The sequence below is a fragment of the Colobus angolensis genome, unplaced genomic scaffold, assembly GCF_000951035.1.
Source record: "Colobus angolensis palliatus isolate OR3802 unplaced genomic scaffold, Cang.pa_1.0 Scaffold59, whole genome shotgun sequence".
NCBI classification, from domain to species: domain Eukaryota; kingdom Metazoa; phylum Chordata; class Mammalia; order Primates; family Cercopithecidae; genus Colobus; species Colobus angolensis.
The window spans coordinates 368,054-388,481 of NW_012119487.1; the positions used below are offsets into that span (position 1 = coordinate 368,054).

The following is a 20,428-nucleotide window of genomic DNA, read 5'->3' on the forward strand; positions in this document are numbered from 1 at the left end:
AGTTCATTTTCTACCTGGCAGAATGATCTTTTAAAAAGTAAATCAGATCATGTCACTCTATTGCTTAAAGTCTATCCCATTTTACTAAGAATAACAACCTAATCCTCTCTGGATGCTGCCTCCTTCACCAGCCTGTCTCATGCTGCTCTCTCCCTGCTCTTAGTTCCTCAAACATACCAAACTCTCCCGTCCCAGAGCCTTTTCATGGTTTTTCCATCTGCCTAGGATGCTTCTCTCTCCTGTTGTATACCTTGCTAACTCCTGCTTATTGTCTTTCAGTTCTCAGCTTAAGAGTTATATCTTCATGATAACATTCTTTGATATCCTTACCCTAAGAATAAATTAGATTAGGTCTCTCTATTGTAGCAACTTAGACTTTGTCATTTGACAAATCACAGCCCTAATTAATTATTCTTACAATTATTTAACGTTCTCACTCATGCTAGACCACAAGTTTCATGCAGGTAAGGCAGAGATTGTGTCCATTTGTTTGACCCCTTTGTCCCCAGGGCCTGGTAGAGTGCCTGGTAAATAGTAAGAATTCAATTAATATTTTACACAGAGAAAAAATTAGCAGCTTATTTAAACAAACATAACTGCTTCAAAGGTAAACTAGGCATACCTTGTTTATATTATGTCATATATGATGCTTTGTGATTGTTTTTTAAATGTTCTATAAGGTAGATATTGGTGGTCCTAAGTGACTTGATGTGTTACTTGTGGTGATTGTATTCTTTTCTTTTTATTCATTTAGGCAGAGCCTTAAGCACCAATCCATAATAAAAAGCCAGTTGAAACACAAAGATATAATTAGTAGCTTGTGTGAAGACATTCTTTTCTCCTTCCATTCTTGTTTACAGTTAGCTGAGCAGATGACACAGTCAGATGCACAGGTAAAATTTGGGCTAATAGCATTTTAAACAGCAACTGTTATTTTCTTTGGCAGTTAGTAAATCTCATTTGAATGTCTGGGTCAGTCTATTTAAGAGGATTTTAATTTATTTCATTTGGGTGTTTTTTTTTGATCTGTGGGATTATTTATAGCCTATAATTACTTTTCACCCAGAGCATTGCATTAGATTCCTAACTGCTCTTATTGCCTCTAGGGTCTGCCTGGCTCCCTCTTTGCATTGTTACTGGTTGGTTACAGCATTCTTCTCTGAATCCTTTCATTCTTTTCTGCATGAAAACATAAATTCTTTTGTTCATATTTATATAACATCTAATATAGCTGCAATCAATCTTGCATTTTTTTCTTCACCAATGCATTGCAACCTTTAGGGATACAAGTATGTTTGTGCATGTATATTTATGTATCAGTCTTTTAAATTTGATGTATTCATACATTCATTTTTATTTTGAAAAGTTAGAGCGTTGAATTGGTATTCCATTTATGAAACAAATTAAATTTGTAGTATGATTATTGGGAATTATAACTCATTAGTACCTTTTGCTTTCAGACTAGCCCTCCAATTTTATTTAACTATAATAGCCCTAAATTATAAGATTAATAGTACTCAGGACCTGATAGTTATATGTAATTATTTTTTTTTTTGAGACTGAGTCCCACTCTGTCACCAAAGCTGGAGTGCAGTGGTGCAGTGGTACGATCTTGGCTCATTGCAACCTCTGCCTCCCGGGTTCAAGGGATCCTCCTGCCTCAGCCTCCTTTGTAGCTGGGATTATAGGTGCCTGCCACCACGCCTGGCTAATTTTTGTATTTTTAGTAGAGACGGGGTTTTGCCATGTTGGCCAGGCTGATCTCGATCTCCTGACCTAAGGTGATCCACCTGCCTCGGCCTCCCAAAGTGCTGGGATTACAGGTGTAAGCCACTGCACCCAGCCTATATGTAATAATTTTAATGGGACCATGAATTGAATATTTCTTCTTTGAATAGCAATGACATAGCCTGTTCTGTTGTACGTGTGCAAGCTGATATAGGGAATTCTTTTGTACCTGTGCTTTTCCCTGCCAGTCAGCTATGGGGGTGAAAGTGTAGGGGTTCATCCAAGTCCTAAAACTGGTAGTAACTCCTAGGGCAGGGCTGATCTGGAAGGACAGACCCTAGGGGAGGATGGAACTTTAAAAAGAAATTCTGAAGATAGTAAGAAGGAAATGAGGAGTGGTGTTAGGAAGGGGCTAACTTTTTTCTTCTTGTTTCTCTTCTTTATCTCACCTGCCCCTCCTCTTATAACCCTTCTTCCTTTTTCCCTTTTCTTTTTTGTTCTCACTTCAATCTTGCGTCCTTTCTGATTCCTCTTGCCTTGCTAAAAGGAGAAGTTTGTTTGGGTGTCCTGTATCAATGGCAGGAAGGTTGTTTTCTTCTTCACCTTTGTCCTGTAGATTCGTATTCTCAACCCCAACCTCCTCTTTCAGTTTCCTTCTTGCTTCTCTTGACACCACAGACTTTTCAGCTAGTACTTGGAGAGGAAAATTAAACAGAGATACTTGGACAGGAGTAAGATGAAGAAAGCCTAAGCAACAGTATAGTCTATAGTGGCAAGAGAGAGCATGGGGGCTGCTTAGCCAGGGTGACTGTTTATATATAAAGGATATTTTCAGTTTATATAAACTCTTATAGATGGACATCAGAAAATTTAAATTTTCTTAACTGTCCAAGAAAATTCTTATATTTTTACTCATTTGTTCAAATTTGGGACTGATAAATGTGACCAGTTCTGCTTATTGTCCATTGCCTGAAATGGAGCTTTGAGGTGGACCGTGTAATTTCTTCAATCTTAACTCCAAATTCTGATCAGTGATGCCCTCTGCTGCTCACTGTTAGTCTTTATTTACCAATCAAAGTAAAGTATTGAAGTTTTCCAAGCAGTTTTCACTTTGTGTCTTAGTCCGTTTAGGCTGCTATAACAAAATCCCTTAAACTGGGTAAGGGATTATAAACATTAGAAATTTATCTCTCACAGTTCTGGAAGCTGGGAAGCCCAATATCAAGGCACCAGCAGATTTGGTGTCTAGTGAGGGTGTACTCTCTGCTTCAAAGATGGCCCCTTGCTGCTGCATCCTCACTTAGTGCAAGGGGCAAGACACCTTCCTTCAACCTGTTTTATAAGGGCACTTATCTCATTCTTGAGGGCAGAGCCTTCATCACTTAATCACTTCCCCAAAGGCCCCACCTCTTAATAGTATCACTTTGGGTATTAGGTGTTTGGGAGGACACCAATCTTCAAGCCATATCATCTCACTTTGAAAAAAGTCAAAATAAAACCAGTAGATTTAATTAATGTTACACTATTTATGGAAGCATGTGATGTGTCATTCCTTGTATTAATTTCCTGGGGTTGCCATAACAAGTTACCACAAACTAGGCGGCTTAAAACAATAGAATTTTATTCTGTCACATTTCTAGAGGCAAAAGTACACAGTGTGTCAACAGGGCCATGTTCTCTGGAAGACTTTAGGGGAGAATATATGTCGTATCTTTTTCTTAGCTTCTGGGTGTCACCGGCAATCCTTAGCTTACTTTGGCTTGCAGCTGTGTAACTCCACATGCTGTTCTCTTTCTGTGTCTTCACATCATCTTTTTATAAGAACACCAGTGATAGTGACTGAGGGCATACCTTGCTTTAGTATGACCTCATCTTAACTAATTATGTCTTCAATAACCCTATTTCCAAATAAGGCCACATTCTGAAGTATTGAGAGTTAGAACTTAAAGCTTTCTGGGAGGGACACAGTTCAACCCATAACAGCCCCTAAAATCGGTATTTATTCTCAAGTCTTGAAATTGGTCTCAAAAAGAGAATATTCTATTAGAGTTTTTAATGTATAGTTTTAACATATAGTTCTTTAGCCCCCAATTATTTAGTTTTTCTATAAACATAGGGAAATTTATTTGTGTGGCCCTTAGAAATAATTTAATTTCCACTCTAATTCCTACTTATATTTATATAACGCTTTTAGAAATTTGTATTATTCAGAAAATAAACATATACTATTATGTCTGTTGCCTACACTTAGATTTTATTGCCTGCTACATTTAAATTTTATTAGTGTTTTAGTTGTTTTAGAAAGAATGTGCCTGTAATCTCATCACTTTTAAGAGGCCAAGGCAGAAGGATTGCTTGAGCCTAGGAGTTCGAGACCAGCCTGGGCAATACAGGGAGATCCCCATCTCTACAAAAAATAAAAAAATTATCCAGGCCTTGTGGCACATACCTGTAGTTCTAGTTACTTGGAAGACTGGGGCAGGAGGATGCATTGAGCCCAGGAGATTGAGGCTGCAGTGAGCTGTGATCGGGCCACTGTACTCCAGCCTGGACAACAGAGCGAGACCCTGTTTAGATAGATAGATAGATAGACCCTGTTTAGATAGATAGATAAATAGATAGACCCTGTTTAGATAGATAGATAGATAGATAGATAGATAGATAGATCGATAGATAGATAGATAGATACCTGGACAACAGAGCAAGACCCTGTCTAGATAGATAGATAGACCCTGTCTAGATAGATAGAGAAAGAAAGAAAGAAAGAAAGAAAGAGAGAGAGAGAGAGAGAGAGAGAGAGAGAGAAAGGGAAAGGGAAAAGGAAGGAAAGGAAAGGAAAGTGCTCATATTTTAAAGCATTGGAAAATGGTCTTCCTTGCTTATATTACCCACACCTTCTTTGTTGGCATTGAGATGCAAACTTTGTTTTAAGCAGTTGAGTAAATCAAAGATGGGACTGTTAATTTATTTGTGTTATTTACTTGCTTTTTAAAAATGTAAAAATAAAACTCTAGATTTAATCAGTAGTATGCTATTTAGTGATGAAGTAAAGCTACAGGCTTCGAACAAATCTTGTGTAATTTCCTCTTGAATGAGAGAGAAAATTCAAAGTAAGCAAACAAATAAGTTGTGTGTCACCACTCATTCAGTCATTTAACAAGAGTGCTTATTCTGTACCAGGAAATGTTGTAGGTGCCCTCAACAACTTAGAGTCTAGCTTGAAACACAAATAAGTAGGTAATTATTATAGAATGGTAGGATCTTTGGAGGACTGGGTATTGGCTGGCTTATGGGAGTACAAGATAAGTGTCCAGTGATGAAGTCAGGAAAGGTTTCTTATGGTGGTATGACGTCTGTGCTGAATAAAATGTATTATAAGGTCAGTGTAGATTAATCTTTAAACTTTGTGCTTTTAAATTTGCATAGCACTGTATTAGAGACTTCATATTCAAAACAATTGAAAAGGCTGGGTGTGGTGGCTCATGGCTGTAATCCCAGCACTTTGGGAGGCCGAGGTGAGCAGATCGCTTAAGCTAGGAGTTCGAGACCAGGCTGGCCAACATGGTGAAACCCTGTCTCTACTAAAAATACAAAAATTAGCCAGGAGTGATGGTACACACCTGTAATCCCAGCTACTCGGGAGACTGAGGCAGGAGGATCACTCGAACCCAGGAGATGGAGGCTGAAGTAAGTTGAGATCGTGCCACTGCACTTCAGCCTGGGCAACAGAGTGAGACTTCATCTCAAAAAAAAAAAAAAAAAATCAAAGAAGGATGAATTTTCATCTACCCTATTTCTGCTGAGGAAAATTGACTATTTTCAAATATTTTTAATAAAGGTCAGAATGAGGGATCATGTTCCATTAGCGAACCATCCAACTCTGTTTTGACTGGGGTTAATGAAGATTTTGCTATATTGGAAAAGAAATCAAACGTAGCCAATTAACATATAAGTTAACATATGTTATTTTCATATGAAATAATTCACAAATTAAAGACAGTAATTTGTTTGACTTAATTTTATGGCACTATTTAAAGCTGTTTGGATTATAATGTGTGTTATAAACTTGGGTGATGGAACAACCAATATTTACTGAGCTAAGTTGCTTAAATGTCAGACACTGTTTAAATCTCACAATAATCTTGTATTAGCCTCATTGTAGATGAGAAAACTGGGCCACAGAAAGGTTTAGTAACTTTCCCCAGATCATATAGTAGTTGTAGTAGGACCAGGACTTAAATCCAGGCAGATGAATCTATAGTCTTCCCCTGCATACTGTTGGCACTACCCACTGTTTTATCAATTTACAAATGTAGTACGTAATCAGAAAACACACATATTACACAAGTATCTAACATGGAAAGTGAAATCCTATTTTCATCTACTAGAAAGAATTACAGGAAAGTTTTTTTAAATTTATTTTGGGTGTAGGAGAAAACATTAACATTGAACACATTTAAAAATAGTGATAGGATTATGTTATCATTAGAGTCAATAGACAAATCCCTGAAAACAAAACATTTTATTTGGAGGAAGTAATTGCAATTTGTAGCATTCATGCAGACCAATTGTTTGGTGTGTCCACAGAAAAAAGAGAAGGTTAGCGGTCTTATAAAAAAGGAGAAATATTACATACGGCTCTTCAAGAAAGTCCATTGGCACTAGATTTGGGGAGCTGTCAAGCTCTGATTGGTGAGTGAGGGCAATGGGTAACACTGGTCTTAGAATTGCACCAGGTTCTTTCAGTAATCCTTAGATAAACTGGTTTCCAGTTACAGCAGGCAGTTTCAGCAGCCAGGCTTACAGAGAATTACATTTTGGCAGAAATATTTTGTGCCCCAAGTGCTTTTCCCCCAGACCTGTTGACTCTGTTTTAGTTGGGTATGACAAGAATGACTCAACTTGTGTTACTAATTTTTACATTATACAAATTGTTTACAACTTGGGTTTTTGCTTAACAGTTTATCCTTAGGGCTTTCTGTGTCCATGAAGGTATATGTACCTGATTCTTTTTAATAGCTATATGGTATTACAGTTTATGATTGTACTATAAATTTGTAGTTGACCCTTGAACAATTCGGGTCCAAACTGCACAGATCAACTTATGCAGATTTTTAAAAATTGTCATTTATTACAATAAAATAACACATATCTATTATCAAAGGTTAAAATTTATTAAAACTTAGCACACAGAGACCATACATGGTACCATGCAGTTGAGAGAAATGTAAACAAATGTAAGATACAGTATTAAATCATAATTACATAAAATTTACTGTGGTACATATTGTACTTGTGCAAAAGTAATTGCAGTTTTTGCCATTATTTTCAATATGTATATTCAATATAATACAATAATTTCATAGCCACTTCCTGTTGCTGTTACTGTGAACTCAAGTTTTGCAAGGCCATGTGATACTAACCATCCCCACATGAGCAGTTTGTCTCTCCAGTAAGTAAATTGCATTTCTCAGTAAAAAGTATAGCTCTTGAGGTGCCTCCATATTTTTTCATCGTCTTTAATGCAATATGGTAAACCCATAAGAAGAGCCACTAGTGATGCTGGAAGTGTTCCCAAGAATTCCTCAACTGCAATTACCTGCCATTTCAGATAGATGATTCATTTTGTAAATAGACAATGTTAATACATATAACATACAAAATATGTTAATCAGTTGTTTTTATTGGTAAGGCTTATGGTCAGTGGTAGGCTATTAGTGTTTTTGGAGACTCAAAAGTTATGCTTAGATTTTAGACCACATGGGGGTTGGCACCCCTAGACCCCATTTTGTTCAGAGGTCAGCTGTATTTAGGTGTTCCCCACGTGTTGCATACTTGGTTCATTTCAGTTTTCACTATATAAAAAAAGTTTTTTTTTTTTGTAAAGTGAAAGCAAGTTTCTTAAGAAAGTAAAGGAATAAGGCCAGGCACGGTGGCTCACGCCTGTATTCCCAGCACTTTGGGAGGCTGAGGTAGGTGGATCACAAGATCAGGAGTTCGAGACCAGCCTGGCCAACATGGTAAAACCCCATCTCTACTAAAAATACAAAAATTAGCTGGGCACGGTGGCGGGCACCTGTAATCCCAGCTACTCAGGAGGCTGAGACAGGAGAATCGCTTGAACCCAGGAGGTGAAGGTTGCAGTGAGCCAAGATCACGCCACTGCACTCCAGCCTGGGTGACAGAGCAAGACTCTGTCTCAAAAAGAAAAAAAAAGAAAGTTAAAAGAGTAAAGAATGGTTATTCCATAGTCGGAGCAACCCCAAAGTCTCCTGGTTGGCCACTTTTATGGCCATTTCCTGATTTATATGCTAAACAAAGAGTAGATTATTCCCTTTCTGGGAAAGGGGTGGGCAATTCCCAGAACTAAGGGTTTCTAGAAACCCTTTGTAGATCATATAGGGTTACTTCCGGTTGTTGCCAGGGTATTTGTAAACTGTGATGGAACTGATGGGAGTATCTTTTATCATGCTAATGCATTATAATTAGTGTATAATGAGCAGTGAGGACAACCAGAAGTCACTTTTGTTAACATGTTGGATTTGGTGGGTTTTGGCCGGCTTCTCTACTGCATACTGTTTTATCAGCAAGTTCTTTGTGACCTGTGTCTTGTGTTGACCTCCCATCTCATCCTGTGACTTAGGATGCCTAACCTCCTAGAAATGCAGTCCAGCAGGTCTTGGCCTCATTTTACCCAGCGCCTTTTCAAGATGAAGTCCTCTGGTTAAAACGCCTCTGACATATTTGCCCCCTCCTTTTTATAAGGGAACCCTTTATCCTAAGGGTTGTAGAGGGACAGATAGTCTTCTATAACTTCTTCGGGCTGAATAGGGATGATGATATTCCTGCCTAACTATTGGGGTCTCTTATATTCCAGGTAGAGAGGAGATCAGTCAGAAAGTGTCAGTATCATGAGGGCCATTCGTAACTCTCAGTTCCGAAAAAAGGTGGTATCTGGAAGATTAGTAAGTGTTCAATTTAATAAAACATTCAGTAAGCTTACCTCGTATTCCTACACAGAGTGCAACAGCAGTATATTCCACAACCATAAAGCAAAATAAGTAAAATTATCCCAAGTACTAAATAAGAAGACTTTCCATGAACTGGGCAACTGTTGGAAACCAAGCTGATTCCGGTCGGCCCAGAATTAGAATACTGATCCAGATTTTCACAATTACTATCCCTCTTGTTTCTTCTGAGCAGCAGCCAGAGATCACTGGTTGGTTCACAGAAATAAGCAGGTTAGTCTAAATTGCAGGAAAAAAACTTGAAAACAACTGATGAGAAAAACACTCAAAAACACCTGATAACAAGTGTACCATAGTTTTTGAAACATAATTTTTTTTTCTCTCTCTAGTCTCCCATTTTTACTAAAGACAAATCATGATAAGACTGATTTGCTTTTTTATACTTGGCCTGATTATCTGTATAAAGTACAGCAAGAATAATGATTTTTCACATGGGCTTTTAAAAACTGGCTTTGATGGAACTCTGTTTTATAAGGAAACTCAGATAAGACTTTAAAATATGAATTGGATAAATTCCTCTCCTCTTGAGGTCCCAAGATAACTTGGGGCTCCTGGGCCTGTCAGAAAGTGACATTCTTTACTTAACACAGGTCAGGAACCCTGGTGTAAACAAGGTATGAGGCAAGTTTTCCAAAGGGCCTTTATTGGCTTTATAAGTCAAGTTTGATTCCTTGAAGGAAAGCACACTATTCCAGCCAAAGCCTTGGTAAAATAACCAGTTTATCCAGTTGTGTCCTGTTGCAAAATAAAACATTTGTATTGCACTTATGCAAATAACTATATTGCCATAAGTTGGGAATATTCACAAATACTTTCCAAATTCTGGAGAAATCGGAAACAAATAGGCTCCAAATTTTATTCACAGTGATATACTTTACTCAATTGTTAAACAGCTCAAAGAAAAGCCCAGAGCAGCTCAAAAGAAAAGTTTTCTTGACTCTGAAAAATAAAACAAAGGATAAGCAACATTTTAAACAAAAAATTTAAAAAAATTACTTCAGTCTTCTGTTAGTTCAGTCCGTGTAGTTAATGCTTGCCCTATTTGATATCCACGAACACTCCAGCTCTTCATGAGAGTCCTGAAAATTTCTGTCCTCTATTTTAATGTCACAATTGCCAAAGTTATTGGAAACCTACATTGAAAAGCACCTGTCAAAGTCCTATAGCTGATTAAAAATTACCTTTTGATTAAAACCAGACAGTTGTCTCTGGATGACAAAATGCCTTATGGCAGCCTCTGTTAAAGCCATAATTGACTGGGGATTTTGGTTACTTCTGTGGCACATAACAATTTTATGTAACAATTATAACAACACTAAGTTATATCAGAGTTATAGTTGTTTCCCATAATTTTGGAACACATGCCAGTAACATTTATACAAATATAGCCCAAAGAAAGCCAAGCATCATTTTATATTTGACAGTGTTTCCTGTATGATTTTTATACCAAAAAAGCCAAGTTTCACCTTTGCAGTAGTGTCCTATTGTTAACCTCAATTCTTAATAAAACTGTATAGACAAATCTAATTTTAATCAGTATAAAATTTAATCGGTATAAAATCTAATTGTAATCAGTATAACCATAAGGTATGATTCTCATAAACTGTTTACAACTCTTTACAATTTTTGTTAAAGAGTAGATTATTGCTGTCAGGAAACCCTGTTGTGATTTTTTGCAGTGTTCAATTTATGGAAAAACTGAATAATATCCCTTTAACTTTAGCCAATATGTTCACACAGATTTTTTTTTTACAAGATTAATTTTTTACAAATGTACAACTTGCTCAGACCTTCAGCGTTATCCTATTTAACTTAAAACAATCCTATCCCCTTTTAATCTAGGTCAAAAATACACATTCTCATGCTTTCTTACAATCTTTTACCAACAACACATTTCACTTTCCTTACATACCTGTAATGTAAAACTGTTTCTTCAGTAGTCTTCAATTACATATTACAGTGTTAACTCTTAGCAGCTTTTACTTATGGTGGAAAACCTTGGTAAGTAAGGAATTCTAATTATGTACTAGGTATGGAGCCTAGGACACAGAACAGAAGTGCAGATAAGGGCTGACTCTTTCTAGCATAGCTAGGGGGCATGGCTAACACCACATGTCCCCAGGCCTTACCTAGAATCTGCTCCAAAGTAAGTAAGTTAAACAGTTTTCAAAAGTCAAAGAAGCAGTTTATGACCTTAAAGCATTTAGCAAACCTAATATCTAACCTGCCTAATTTAAACCACATGTCTTTATTTTGAAGATATTTTGATTTTACCAATAATCTCTAAAACTGTATTTCCCAGAAATTACTTAAGTCACATGAATTAAAAGGCATTCCACGTTTTACTTTTCTGACAAAATATTTAAGTGTTCATTATTTTTAAGCCAGTTATCAAAGCTCTTTTATATTTCACACATGATACATATAAATACACATAAGAAGAGATGCAGTAGTTATAAGATTTTTCATTTGCCAGTTTTATTTATTTATTTAGAGACAGAGTCTTGCTCTGTTGCCCATGCTGGAGTACAGTGGCATGATCTTAGCTCACTGAAACCTCCACTTCCTGGGTTCAAGTGATTTTCTTGCCTCAGCCTCCCAAGTAGCTGTGATTACAAGCATGAGCCAACACGCCTGGCTAATTTTTTGTGTTTTTAGTAGAGACGGGGTTTTGCCATGTTGGCCAGGCTGGTCTTGAACTCCTGACCCCAAGTGATCTGCCTGCCTCAGCCTCCCCAAATGCTGGGATTACAGGTGTGAACCACCACACATGGCTCATTTGCCAGTTTCTTAATTGGATTACTGGGTTTAGGGTAGAGCCCTTGGAGGAACAGGGCCAGGAAAGCATGCAGTGTCTACAGCCTAATAAGCAGGCACAGTTGGAATGCAAAACAGATCCCCAAAAATTAAGTGTCCCATTTGTATACTGGATCCTGGATTCCCAAAAGAGAAACACTATGGAACAAGGCAGTCCAATGATTTTACCATGCATTTCATTGCAAAGTAACCCAAAGCCAATCAGTCCATTCTGTGATCAGCCCATCACTCATGGGAGTTGTATCTCAGTGGGGGTTGAGGGGACGATGGGGACATCCGCATACCTTCTAGGTGGCCAAGAGCATGCTTCTGATCCAAATGTGCAAAGATCTGAGTATCCCCCTTGTGCCATTAGTTATACCTAAAAGTATATTTCCTACCTAGTTATATACCAAAGCTCTGTGAAGTAATTTTTCTGATACTCCCAAAGTGAAAATCATCAGATAATGCAATGCAAAACAGAACACAGCCTTAGATTTTGAGAGGGATCTATCCATTTTAAATTTGGGGGTTCCATGAGGAAAATAGAGGTTTTCACTTAAAAGGGATCTGTGATGCCCCCTCTGTTTTCCGATGGAGTCCCAGGCTGTTAAATCTTGATTATCTGCTTTCAATTAAGCTGACTTAACCACGGCACTTTTTAAAACGTCCTTTTAAATCCGCTATTACCCGTCTTTAGCCATGCCAAAGTGCCAATATTTCTGGCTTTTGAAGCGGGTAACCTTCCAGGTGCTCAGAGAAAGAAAAATTTAAGACAGTTCATGGAGGGGAAGAGAATCAACAAATGGTAAAGGTCACACAGATATCAACCAGAAAGTACTCACTGCCTTTGCCAGATTGAACCTGGGCCACCAGCCATTGTAAAATGGCAAAGCCTTAGCTGCTGAGCTCCAGCACTAGGCAATTTCCATTACTCTTTCAAGAAGGAGCCCAGAGCAGCCAATTTTGAGCTTGCAAAGGCTCAAGATAATTTTTAGAGCTAATTATAACAACCCCCAAATTCCTGTTCTTGGGATGGTAGAGACAGAACAAGTACTGCCATGTGGTTACAAGGTCAAGCTCCTCAGGATACTTTTCAACATGTTGTCTCTGGGCAAGATGAAAGAATGGACAGTTGATCTGAGTAACAGAAAAGATAAGAAAGGGAAAGGAGAGAATGGGAGAAAAGCATTGCCTGTGGTAGGGTTGGGAAGGTGAGGAGCTCAGGGAGGCCTGAGAAAGACCCCTCCATTGCAGTGACACTGAGTCAAGTTCAGGCAGCACTTGTCTGTAGTGAAGGGACCTTTTTCAGCAGTCCCATCAGCTCAAGTTTCCCCTTTTGGGGAGGATAAAAGCTCCCCATGTCCCATGATTCTGTACATGCCTAATCCTGTCACCCATAGCCGTCAGCAAGAGTGCAAGGCTGAGTAATCCAAAGAGAATAGCAGTTAACATCCCGTAGCGCCAAACCCGTTCTTAGCCCAGAGGGACTTTACTGAGGGGGATCTCTAACGCCCTAAATCTTAGGAAGAAGTCTAATTTTCCTAAGTTGGGCCGCAAACCAAAGTTCAGTCAAGCATCCTTTCCTTTTATTAAGAGGGGTGTTTAAACCCACCCTGTCTTAGGAGAGACTCTCAACTCCTGTAAGTTAGGGCTCTAACCCAGTCCTCTTCGTCACCTGGGTACCCCACCACTTAACGAAAGTTGGCCAATTGGTGCTGCAGTCTACTTTTTGGCACTGGAGGTCTCCTCAGTATTGTCCCTACGGGGTTTGCCAGGAAGTTATTACTGGAAAGGGGTCCTGATCCAGATGTCAAAAGAGGTCTGGAACTTGTGCAAGCAAGAATTCAAGGTGAATCCATAGAGTTAAGATGAAAGCAGGTTTATGAAGAAAGTAAAGGAATAAAGAATGGCTATTCCATAGGCCAAGCAGCCAAAAACTCCATATTGCATACCTATGCTAGTATTTCTATAGACTGTGTTCCCAGAAATGGAATTGCTACTCAATTAAGATGTTTTAACACTTCAGCTTTTTATAATAATGTATTATTTTATGCTCCCATCAGTGGTAAAAGAAAGTGCTTGTTACCTTACTTCCTTATTAGTGCAGGGATATTATTAGTCTTTTTAATCTTTGCTAATGAAATAACCCTCAAACTTTCCCCTTCCCCAAATATATATAATTAGGTTGTAATTTGGATATTTTTCAGTATGAATTTATTGGCAGTTTGTTTTGTCTTTTTTGTGAAATATGTTTTTATGTCTTTACCTGTTTTCTTTTATGTATCATTCTTTCTTTGATTTGTAAGACCTTTTTCTTTTGATCATCCGTTAAACTTATCCCCATGTAACAAAGAATAAGGTATTTTAAATTTCTTTCACTTTCAGATCAACCAAGAAGGATCACCTCTTTTGCTATCATAGGTTAAGATTTCTTTTCAGTAATGTAGAATTTAATACTATTGTCATTTGTTATTTGCATTGCACCTAATAATTCAAAGAAGAGTTATATTTTCTTGGAAAATTTTTATACCATGTTTAAGAGGTTTTGTTTTTGGTTTTTTTTTTTTAGAAAATATTGTCTCATTTGTAAGTTTAGCTAATTTTATATTCTTATTTATTATGCTTATTTCTCTTTTTGGTTCAGGATAATGCTGACTGCAGATTATTTCAGAAAACACTCAAATTGTGTCGTTTTTTTGCCAACTCCCTTTTGCACTATGCTAAGGTAAGTCTTTATTATACGTTACTTTATTTAATTGTAGTCCTCTCAAAAAATGAATTATTATCCCCATTCCACAGAATAGAAAGCTCAAGCTCAGATAGCATATAACTTGATCAAGTCACATATCTAGAAACCAGTAAGGCTGGGATTTAAGTGCAGATGTGATTTCTTTTTTATGGTTAGACTATGTCTTAGAAAGTAAAAGAAATAGTTTTTATTGTATTATAAGATACAGGGAAAAGCTGATGATCATTTGAAAATTTTTAAAGATTCCCCTGATGGAATTGATTTTTTCAAAAAGACAAGCAGCATAGTTAGGGAAAACTTTGCCTCCCTACACACCAAGCAAATATCAGATGGGTTACTACCCGTCAAATGCCATTGGTGCGTTTCCCACAATGTGTCTTTGCCACTGGAATACAAACCCTGCAAGCTGCAGGGAACCCAGTGTAAGAAGCAACCAACTACTCTTAAATGGCAGCTGCCCAGAAAGACCAATTTGGATGGCAGTGTATCAGTAGCCAGGGTACCAGCCATGGAATTCTGACTATAATAAATTGTCATTGGAAACCCTTATCTTTCCTCAAAAACAGAAGAAAAGGTCAAAAACAAATTGAACACGGACAGTAGTTTTTTTAAAAACCACTAACATCTTTTACTAATAATGTAATGTTTTGTTCACTGACTGCTGTAAGCATTCTCTGCTCATCTTTGCAAATAATCTGCCTTGACAACTTTTCTGTTTGTTTATTTTTTTGAGACAGAGTCTCACTCTGTTGCCCAGGCCTGGAGTGTGATGGCATGATCTCGGCTCACTGCAACCTCCGCCTCCCAGGTTCAAGCGATTCTCGTGCCTCAGCCTCCCGAGGAGCTGAGACTACAGGCGCCTGCCATCACACCTGGTTAGTTTTTGTATTTTTGGTAGAGATGGGGTTTCACCATATTGGTCAGGCTGGTCTCGAACTCCTGACCTCAGGTGATCTGCCCACCTTGGTCTCCCAAAATGCCAGCATTACAGGTGTGAGCCACCGTGCCCGGTCGACAGCTTTTCTGTTTGACAGTTACCACTACTATTCTGATGACTCTCAAATGTGCAGGCCTCTTTAAAAATTATGACACAGTTTTTAAAGTGTGGTGGCTCATGCCTGTAATCCCAGCATTTTGGGAGACTGAGGCGGGTGGATGACCTGAGGTCAGGAGTTCAAGACCAGCCTGGACAACATGGTGAAACCCTTCCTCTACTAAAAATACAAAATTAGCCGGGTATCGTGATGCACGCCTGTAATCCCAGCTACCTGGGAGGCTGAGGCGTGAGAATTGCTTGAATCCGGGAGGCAGAGGTTGCAGTGAGCCGAGATCACACCATTGTACTGCAGCCTGGGCAACAAGAGTGAAACTACGTCTCAAAAAAAAAAAAAGAAAAAAAAAGAAAAGAAAGAAAAATAATTTTTTTTTTAAAAGGGGGCACATTCAGGATTTTATTTTATTTTGCATTCCTTTGTGAGATTATATGTACTAAAAAGACACATTTTATGCAAAGAATGAATAGAGTTGTTTTATTTTAGGAATTTCTTCCTTTCCTCTCTGATTCTTGCTGTACTTTGCACCACCTGTATCTTCAGATACACAGGTAAGAAGAATGCCATATTATTATTAAGATATAACAATGCCATCTGTGCCATGCAGTGCTTAAGTACCTACCATTTTACAATAAAACAAAAATTTTTCTTAATGTTTTAGTAATTTTTATCTGCTAGCTTGAAATAATTGGAGATAGAGGCTTTTGAAAGATACATTCCACATGAGTTATGCTTATCTTTGTATTTTACTAGTACCTTATACAGGAATGATAATTAGTAGGGTGATAAAATCCAATGGCAAATATAAATATATATATACACAAATATACATATACCTTATATATGCCTTTATATTTTATATTGGTATTTTTTAATCTTTATTTTTATTTTGTTTCTATGAAGTTTAAGTCAGCCCCCATTTAAATTTAAATTTTGATACCTTTCTGTAATTCACTTTACAGGACGGTCTTTTTTCTGAAACCATATCAGAAAAGAAAGTGAATTACAGAAAGGTATCAAAATTTAGATGGGGGCTAAGCGACTTCTAAAATTGATGGTTACCTCCAAAGAGCCCTAAATTTGACACAAAATGAGTTCATCTATCCATTAGTCCTGTTGCAGCTTCATAATTGATTTAGCGTCCCAGACAGCTTTTTCACACCTTTCCTTCCTCAAACTTCCTGTATCTCCAACATGTTCCCAATTCCTCATTGTCAATGACCTCACTTCCTGTGTCACTGAGGAAAAATGGAAGCAATTAAAAGAGAGCTGCTGTATGTTTCCTGTAACACATCTACTATTCTATGTGTATCTAGACCCATATATTCATTCCCTCACTACCATAAGTGAACTGTGCCCCTAAGACTAGCCTCTCCATTGGGCATTGGATTTCATCCTCTCTCACAGGCTCAGTGACCTTGCACCAGCAATTATTCCCTTTCCCTCTTGCATCATCAGCCTTTCCTCCATACTGGGTCACTCTCATGAGTATACAAATATGCTGTTATTTTTCCCATCTTAACAATACAAAACAAAATCTCTTGACTCTGCATCCTCCTACAAATACCCTCTCGTTTCTCTGTTTTCTTTATGGCAAAATTTCTAGAAAGAGTCGTCTATACCCCTGTCTCATCGCTTTTCTTGAATCTAGTCCAGTCAGGCTTTCTGCACCAACACTTCATCAGAATAGTTCTTGTTAAGGTCATGAGTGACCACCACATTACTGCATCCACTAGTCAATTATAGTCCTTCTGTAACCTGTCAGTAGCACTAGATCCTCTTTTATGAACACTTTGTTCTTTTGGTTTCTAGGACATTCTCACTCTTAGTTCTCTTGCTTCCAGTCTTACCATCTGCTCCTTCTCAGACTCCCTAGCAGGTTTCTCTTCTAAGTTAAGTGTGTCCCAGCACTTACTCCTCAGGCCTGTTATCTGTCTATTATCATTTAGTCTTAAGACTTTAAATTTATATCTCCTTTAATGTCTAACCACCAATCAGGACATCTATACTAAATTGTCCCAAACTGAACTCTTGATTTCCACCCATGTCATCCTCATACCCAATAAAATCTGCTCCTTTTGTAACCTCTTTATTTCAGTTTAAGTGGCAACTTCGTTCTTCAAATTGATCAGGCCAAAAAACCTTGCCCCTTTAGCATTTTCTGTCAATGTTACCTTCAGTGTACACACACATGCACGCACGTGCATGTACATGCACTTCTCATCACCTGAACTGCTACCATCTGATCTGACCCACTATTATTTTCTTGCCTGGATTTTGCAAAAAAAGTTTATAGCTTTGCCTCACACTAGTTTGTTCTCCACACAGTAGCCAAAATGAGTGATAAAAAACACAAATCAAATGATGTGACTTCTTTGCTCAACCCTCAGATGACTTTCATCAATAGAACTTCTTGTCTTTCTTTCCTTGTTTTATTTTTTTTCTCTGCAGCACTGAATTAACCTCTGCTATATTATGTATTTAGTTGTATACTTGTCTGTTAACTGTCCCCTTTCATTAGAATTGTAAACTCTATAAAGACAGTGACTTTGTATATTCTCTTTATTACTGTATCACCCACTCGTGGAACAGTGCATGGGATGTATACATAGGCACTTAGTAAACATTTATCAAATTAATTTAAAACTATTTGATTGAAAAAATAAATTCTTGCAATGATGCTCAGTAGATGTAATTCAAGTCTGGAATTTCATTACTATGTTTTATTTGTATATGTCTTTTATTTACTTATAATTAATCCTCACAATAACTCAGAATCAATGTCACAAAGGACGAAACTGAGTCTCAGGAAGGGCAAATGAATGAACCAACGTCATGTAACTAATTGACAGATTGGTGCTTTTTCCATCACTCTACAAAAACCTTAAGTGTTTATCTTAAGTGCATACTTTAAAATGCTGTTATCCTCTGCTAGACAGAGTTTTCTTATGTATTGTCAAGTGTACAATTAATGTGGTAAAAAATATAGAATACTATAGAATACATATCTTAGTTCACATAAGTTTTGATTGAACTTTAGTTTAAAAGCCAGTTACTGAGACATTTTCATGAAATAGTCTTTCCATTCTTCTTCAGTGTTAGTATATGGTTTATTTCTTGTAAAGCTCTTGCTTCTGAGAAACTGAGTATTAATTCATAGTAAATTCAGCGTTCTGCCTATTTAAAAACAACTTTTTTTTTTTTTTCTTTTTTGAGACGGAGTTTCGCTCTTGTTGCCCAGGCTGGAGTGCAGTGGCGCGGTCTTGGCCTCCCAAAGTGCTGGGATTACAGGTGTGAGTCACCATGCCCGGCAAGACAGAGTTCACTCTCCCGCCCAGGCTGGAGTGCAGTGGCACGGTCTTGGCTCACGGCAATCTCCGCCTTCCAGTTTTAAGCGATTCTCGTGCCTCAGCCTCCTGAGTAGCTGGGATTACAGGCATGCACCACCACACCCAGCTGATTTTTATATTTTTTAGTAGAGACGGGGTTTCACCATGTTGGCAAGGCTGGTCTTGAACTCCTGACCTCAGGCAATCCACACGCCTCAGCCTCCCAAAGTGCTGGGATTTGACAGGCGTGAGCCACCACGCTCCACCTAAAAACAACTTTTAATAGAAATAAGCTAGAATTTATCAGAAATAATCTTTTCAATATGTATTTTCACTTTTGATTTAAGATAGATTTTTATAGTATTTTTAAGGATATCATTGTCAAAATGGTATCAGTGCCTCAAAGCAACAAAGATTTCTCTAAGATTATCAGCTTCTCATTTTATAGAATTATAGCTATGTTTAGTTTAGAGATCTCGATCCAATTCTGGTATCAATTCAGTACTTGGAATTTTGTTTTATAAAATGCACACTTATTTTTAAAAATTTAGTTTTTAATGTATTTTTACTACTAGAACATCAGTTTATAGTACTTACTCTACCTAAAATTATAAGATAGCTATTAATGAGTTTTTTTCTCTCCCTTTCCAGCAAATTTCCTCCAAGCCTTTATGCTACCAGGATTTCTAAAGCACACCAAGAGGAAATAGAAGGTGCTTTCCTAGTGACACTGGATCCACTTATCAGTCAGCTGCTCACATTTCAACCTTTTGTGCAGGTGGTTTTGGATAGTAAATTAGGTAAGCTTCAAAACAGATTTAATGGTAAATCATCTATTACGACATGTTAGAGACAGTGATTTCTCCTAACCATTCTTTTTTACAATTAAGAAATTTTTATTAAGTTTCTTGTAGTTTCTTGTCTTGAAACATATTTCTTATTTAAAAATTATACCTGGCTGGGCACAGTGAATCATGCCTGTAATCCCAGCACTTTGGGAGACTGAGGCGGCGAGTTCTGAGGTCAGGAGTTCAAGACCAGCCTGACCAATATGGTGAAACCCCATCTCTACTAAAAGTACGAAAATTAGCTGGGTGTGGTGGCATGTACCTATAGTCCCAGCTACTTGGGAGGCTGATGCAGGAGAATCTCTTGAACCCAGAAGGTGGAGGTTGCGGTGAGCTGAGATTGCACCATGGCACTCCAGGCTGGGTGACAGAGTAAGACTCTGTCTGAAAAAAAAAAAAAATTATTTTATGTATTAATCAGGTTTCTGCTGAATTAATGTGTTTTTATTACATGTAAGACCTGCCATGTGAACTACAGTTTCCACAATGTCTTCTTCTGGTTGTTGTCATGGATAAGCTACCATCTCAGCCTAAGGAAGTGCAAACCTTGTGGTGCACAGACAGCCAGCCCTCAGAAACTACAACCAGGTAGCAAACATGTTTTTATCCAGTCACATTATCAATGGTTGAGAATGCCCTGTTGTTTGGAATGGTCTTGAAATTAAGTTTTGTTTTTTTTTTAATCAGATATTTATGTTAATAGTTATTGTGTAGACCTCATATGTGTGTGCTACACACACATATATATTGCTACTATATAACAGTAGATAAATATAAAATATATAAACCTATATTAGATGCTAAAAATATTTTAATGTTTTAATTTTGCTTAGTATTGCTTAATGGTCAGCATTATAAACATTGATTGTAATAGAGTAGCTGTAAGTAGAAGCAT

The 20,428-nt window shown here is 37.6% G+C and overlaps 1 protein-coding gene across 1 annotated transcript in view; it reads left to right on the forward strand.

Moving 5' to 3' along the window:
• The window catches only part of LOC105526320 (chromosome unknown open reading frame, human C1orf112), a 58,467-nt gene that overhangs the window by 12,755 nt on the left and 25,284 nt on the right, over positions 1-20,428 (forward strand). The window contains exons 8-12 of the mRNA XM_011962266.1: positions 755-893; positions 14,200-14,280; positions 15,843-15,907; positions 19,337-19,485; positions 19,992-20,121. Of these exons, the coding sequence (XP_011817656.1) occupies positions 755-893; positions 14,200-14,280; positions 15,843-15,907; positions 19,337-19,485; positions 19,992-20,121 (564 nt within the window). The remainder of the gene's footprint in view (positions 1-754; positions 894-14,199; positions 14,281-15,842; positions 15,908-19,336; positions 19,486-19,991; positions 20,122-20,428) is intronic.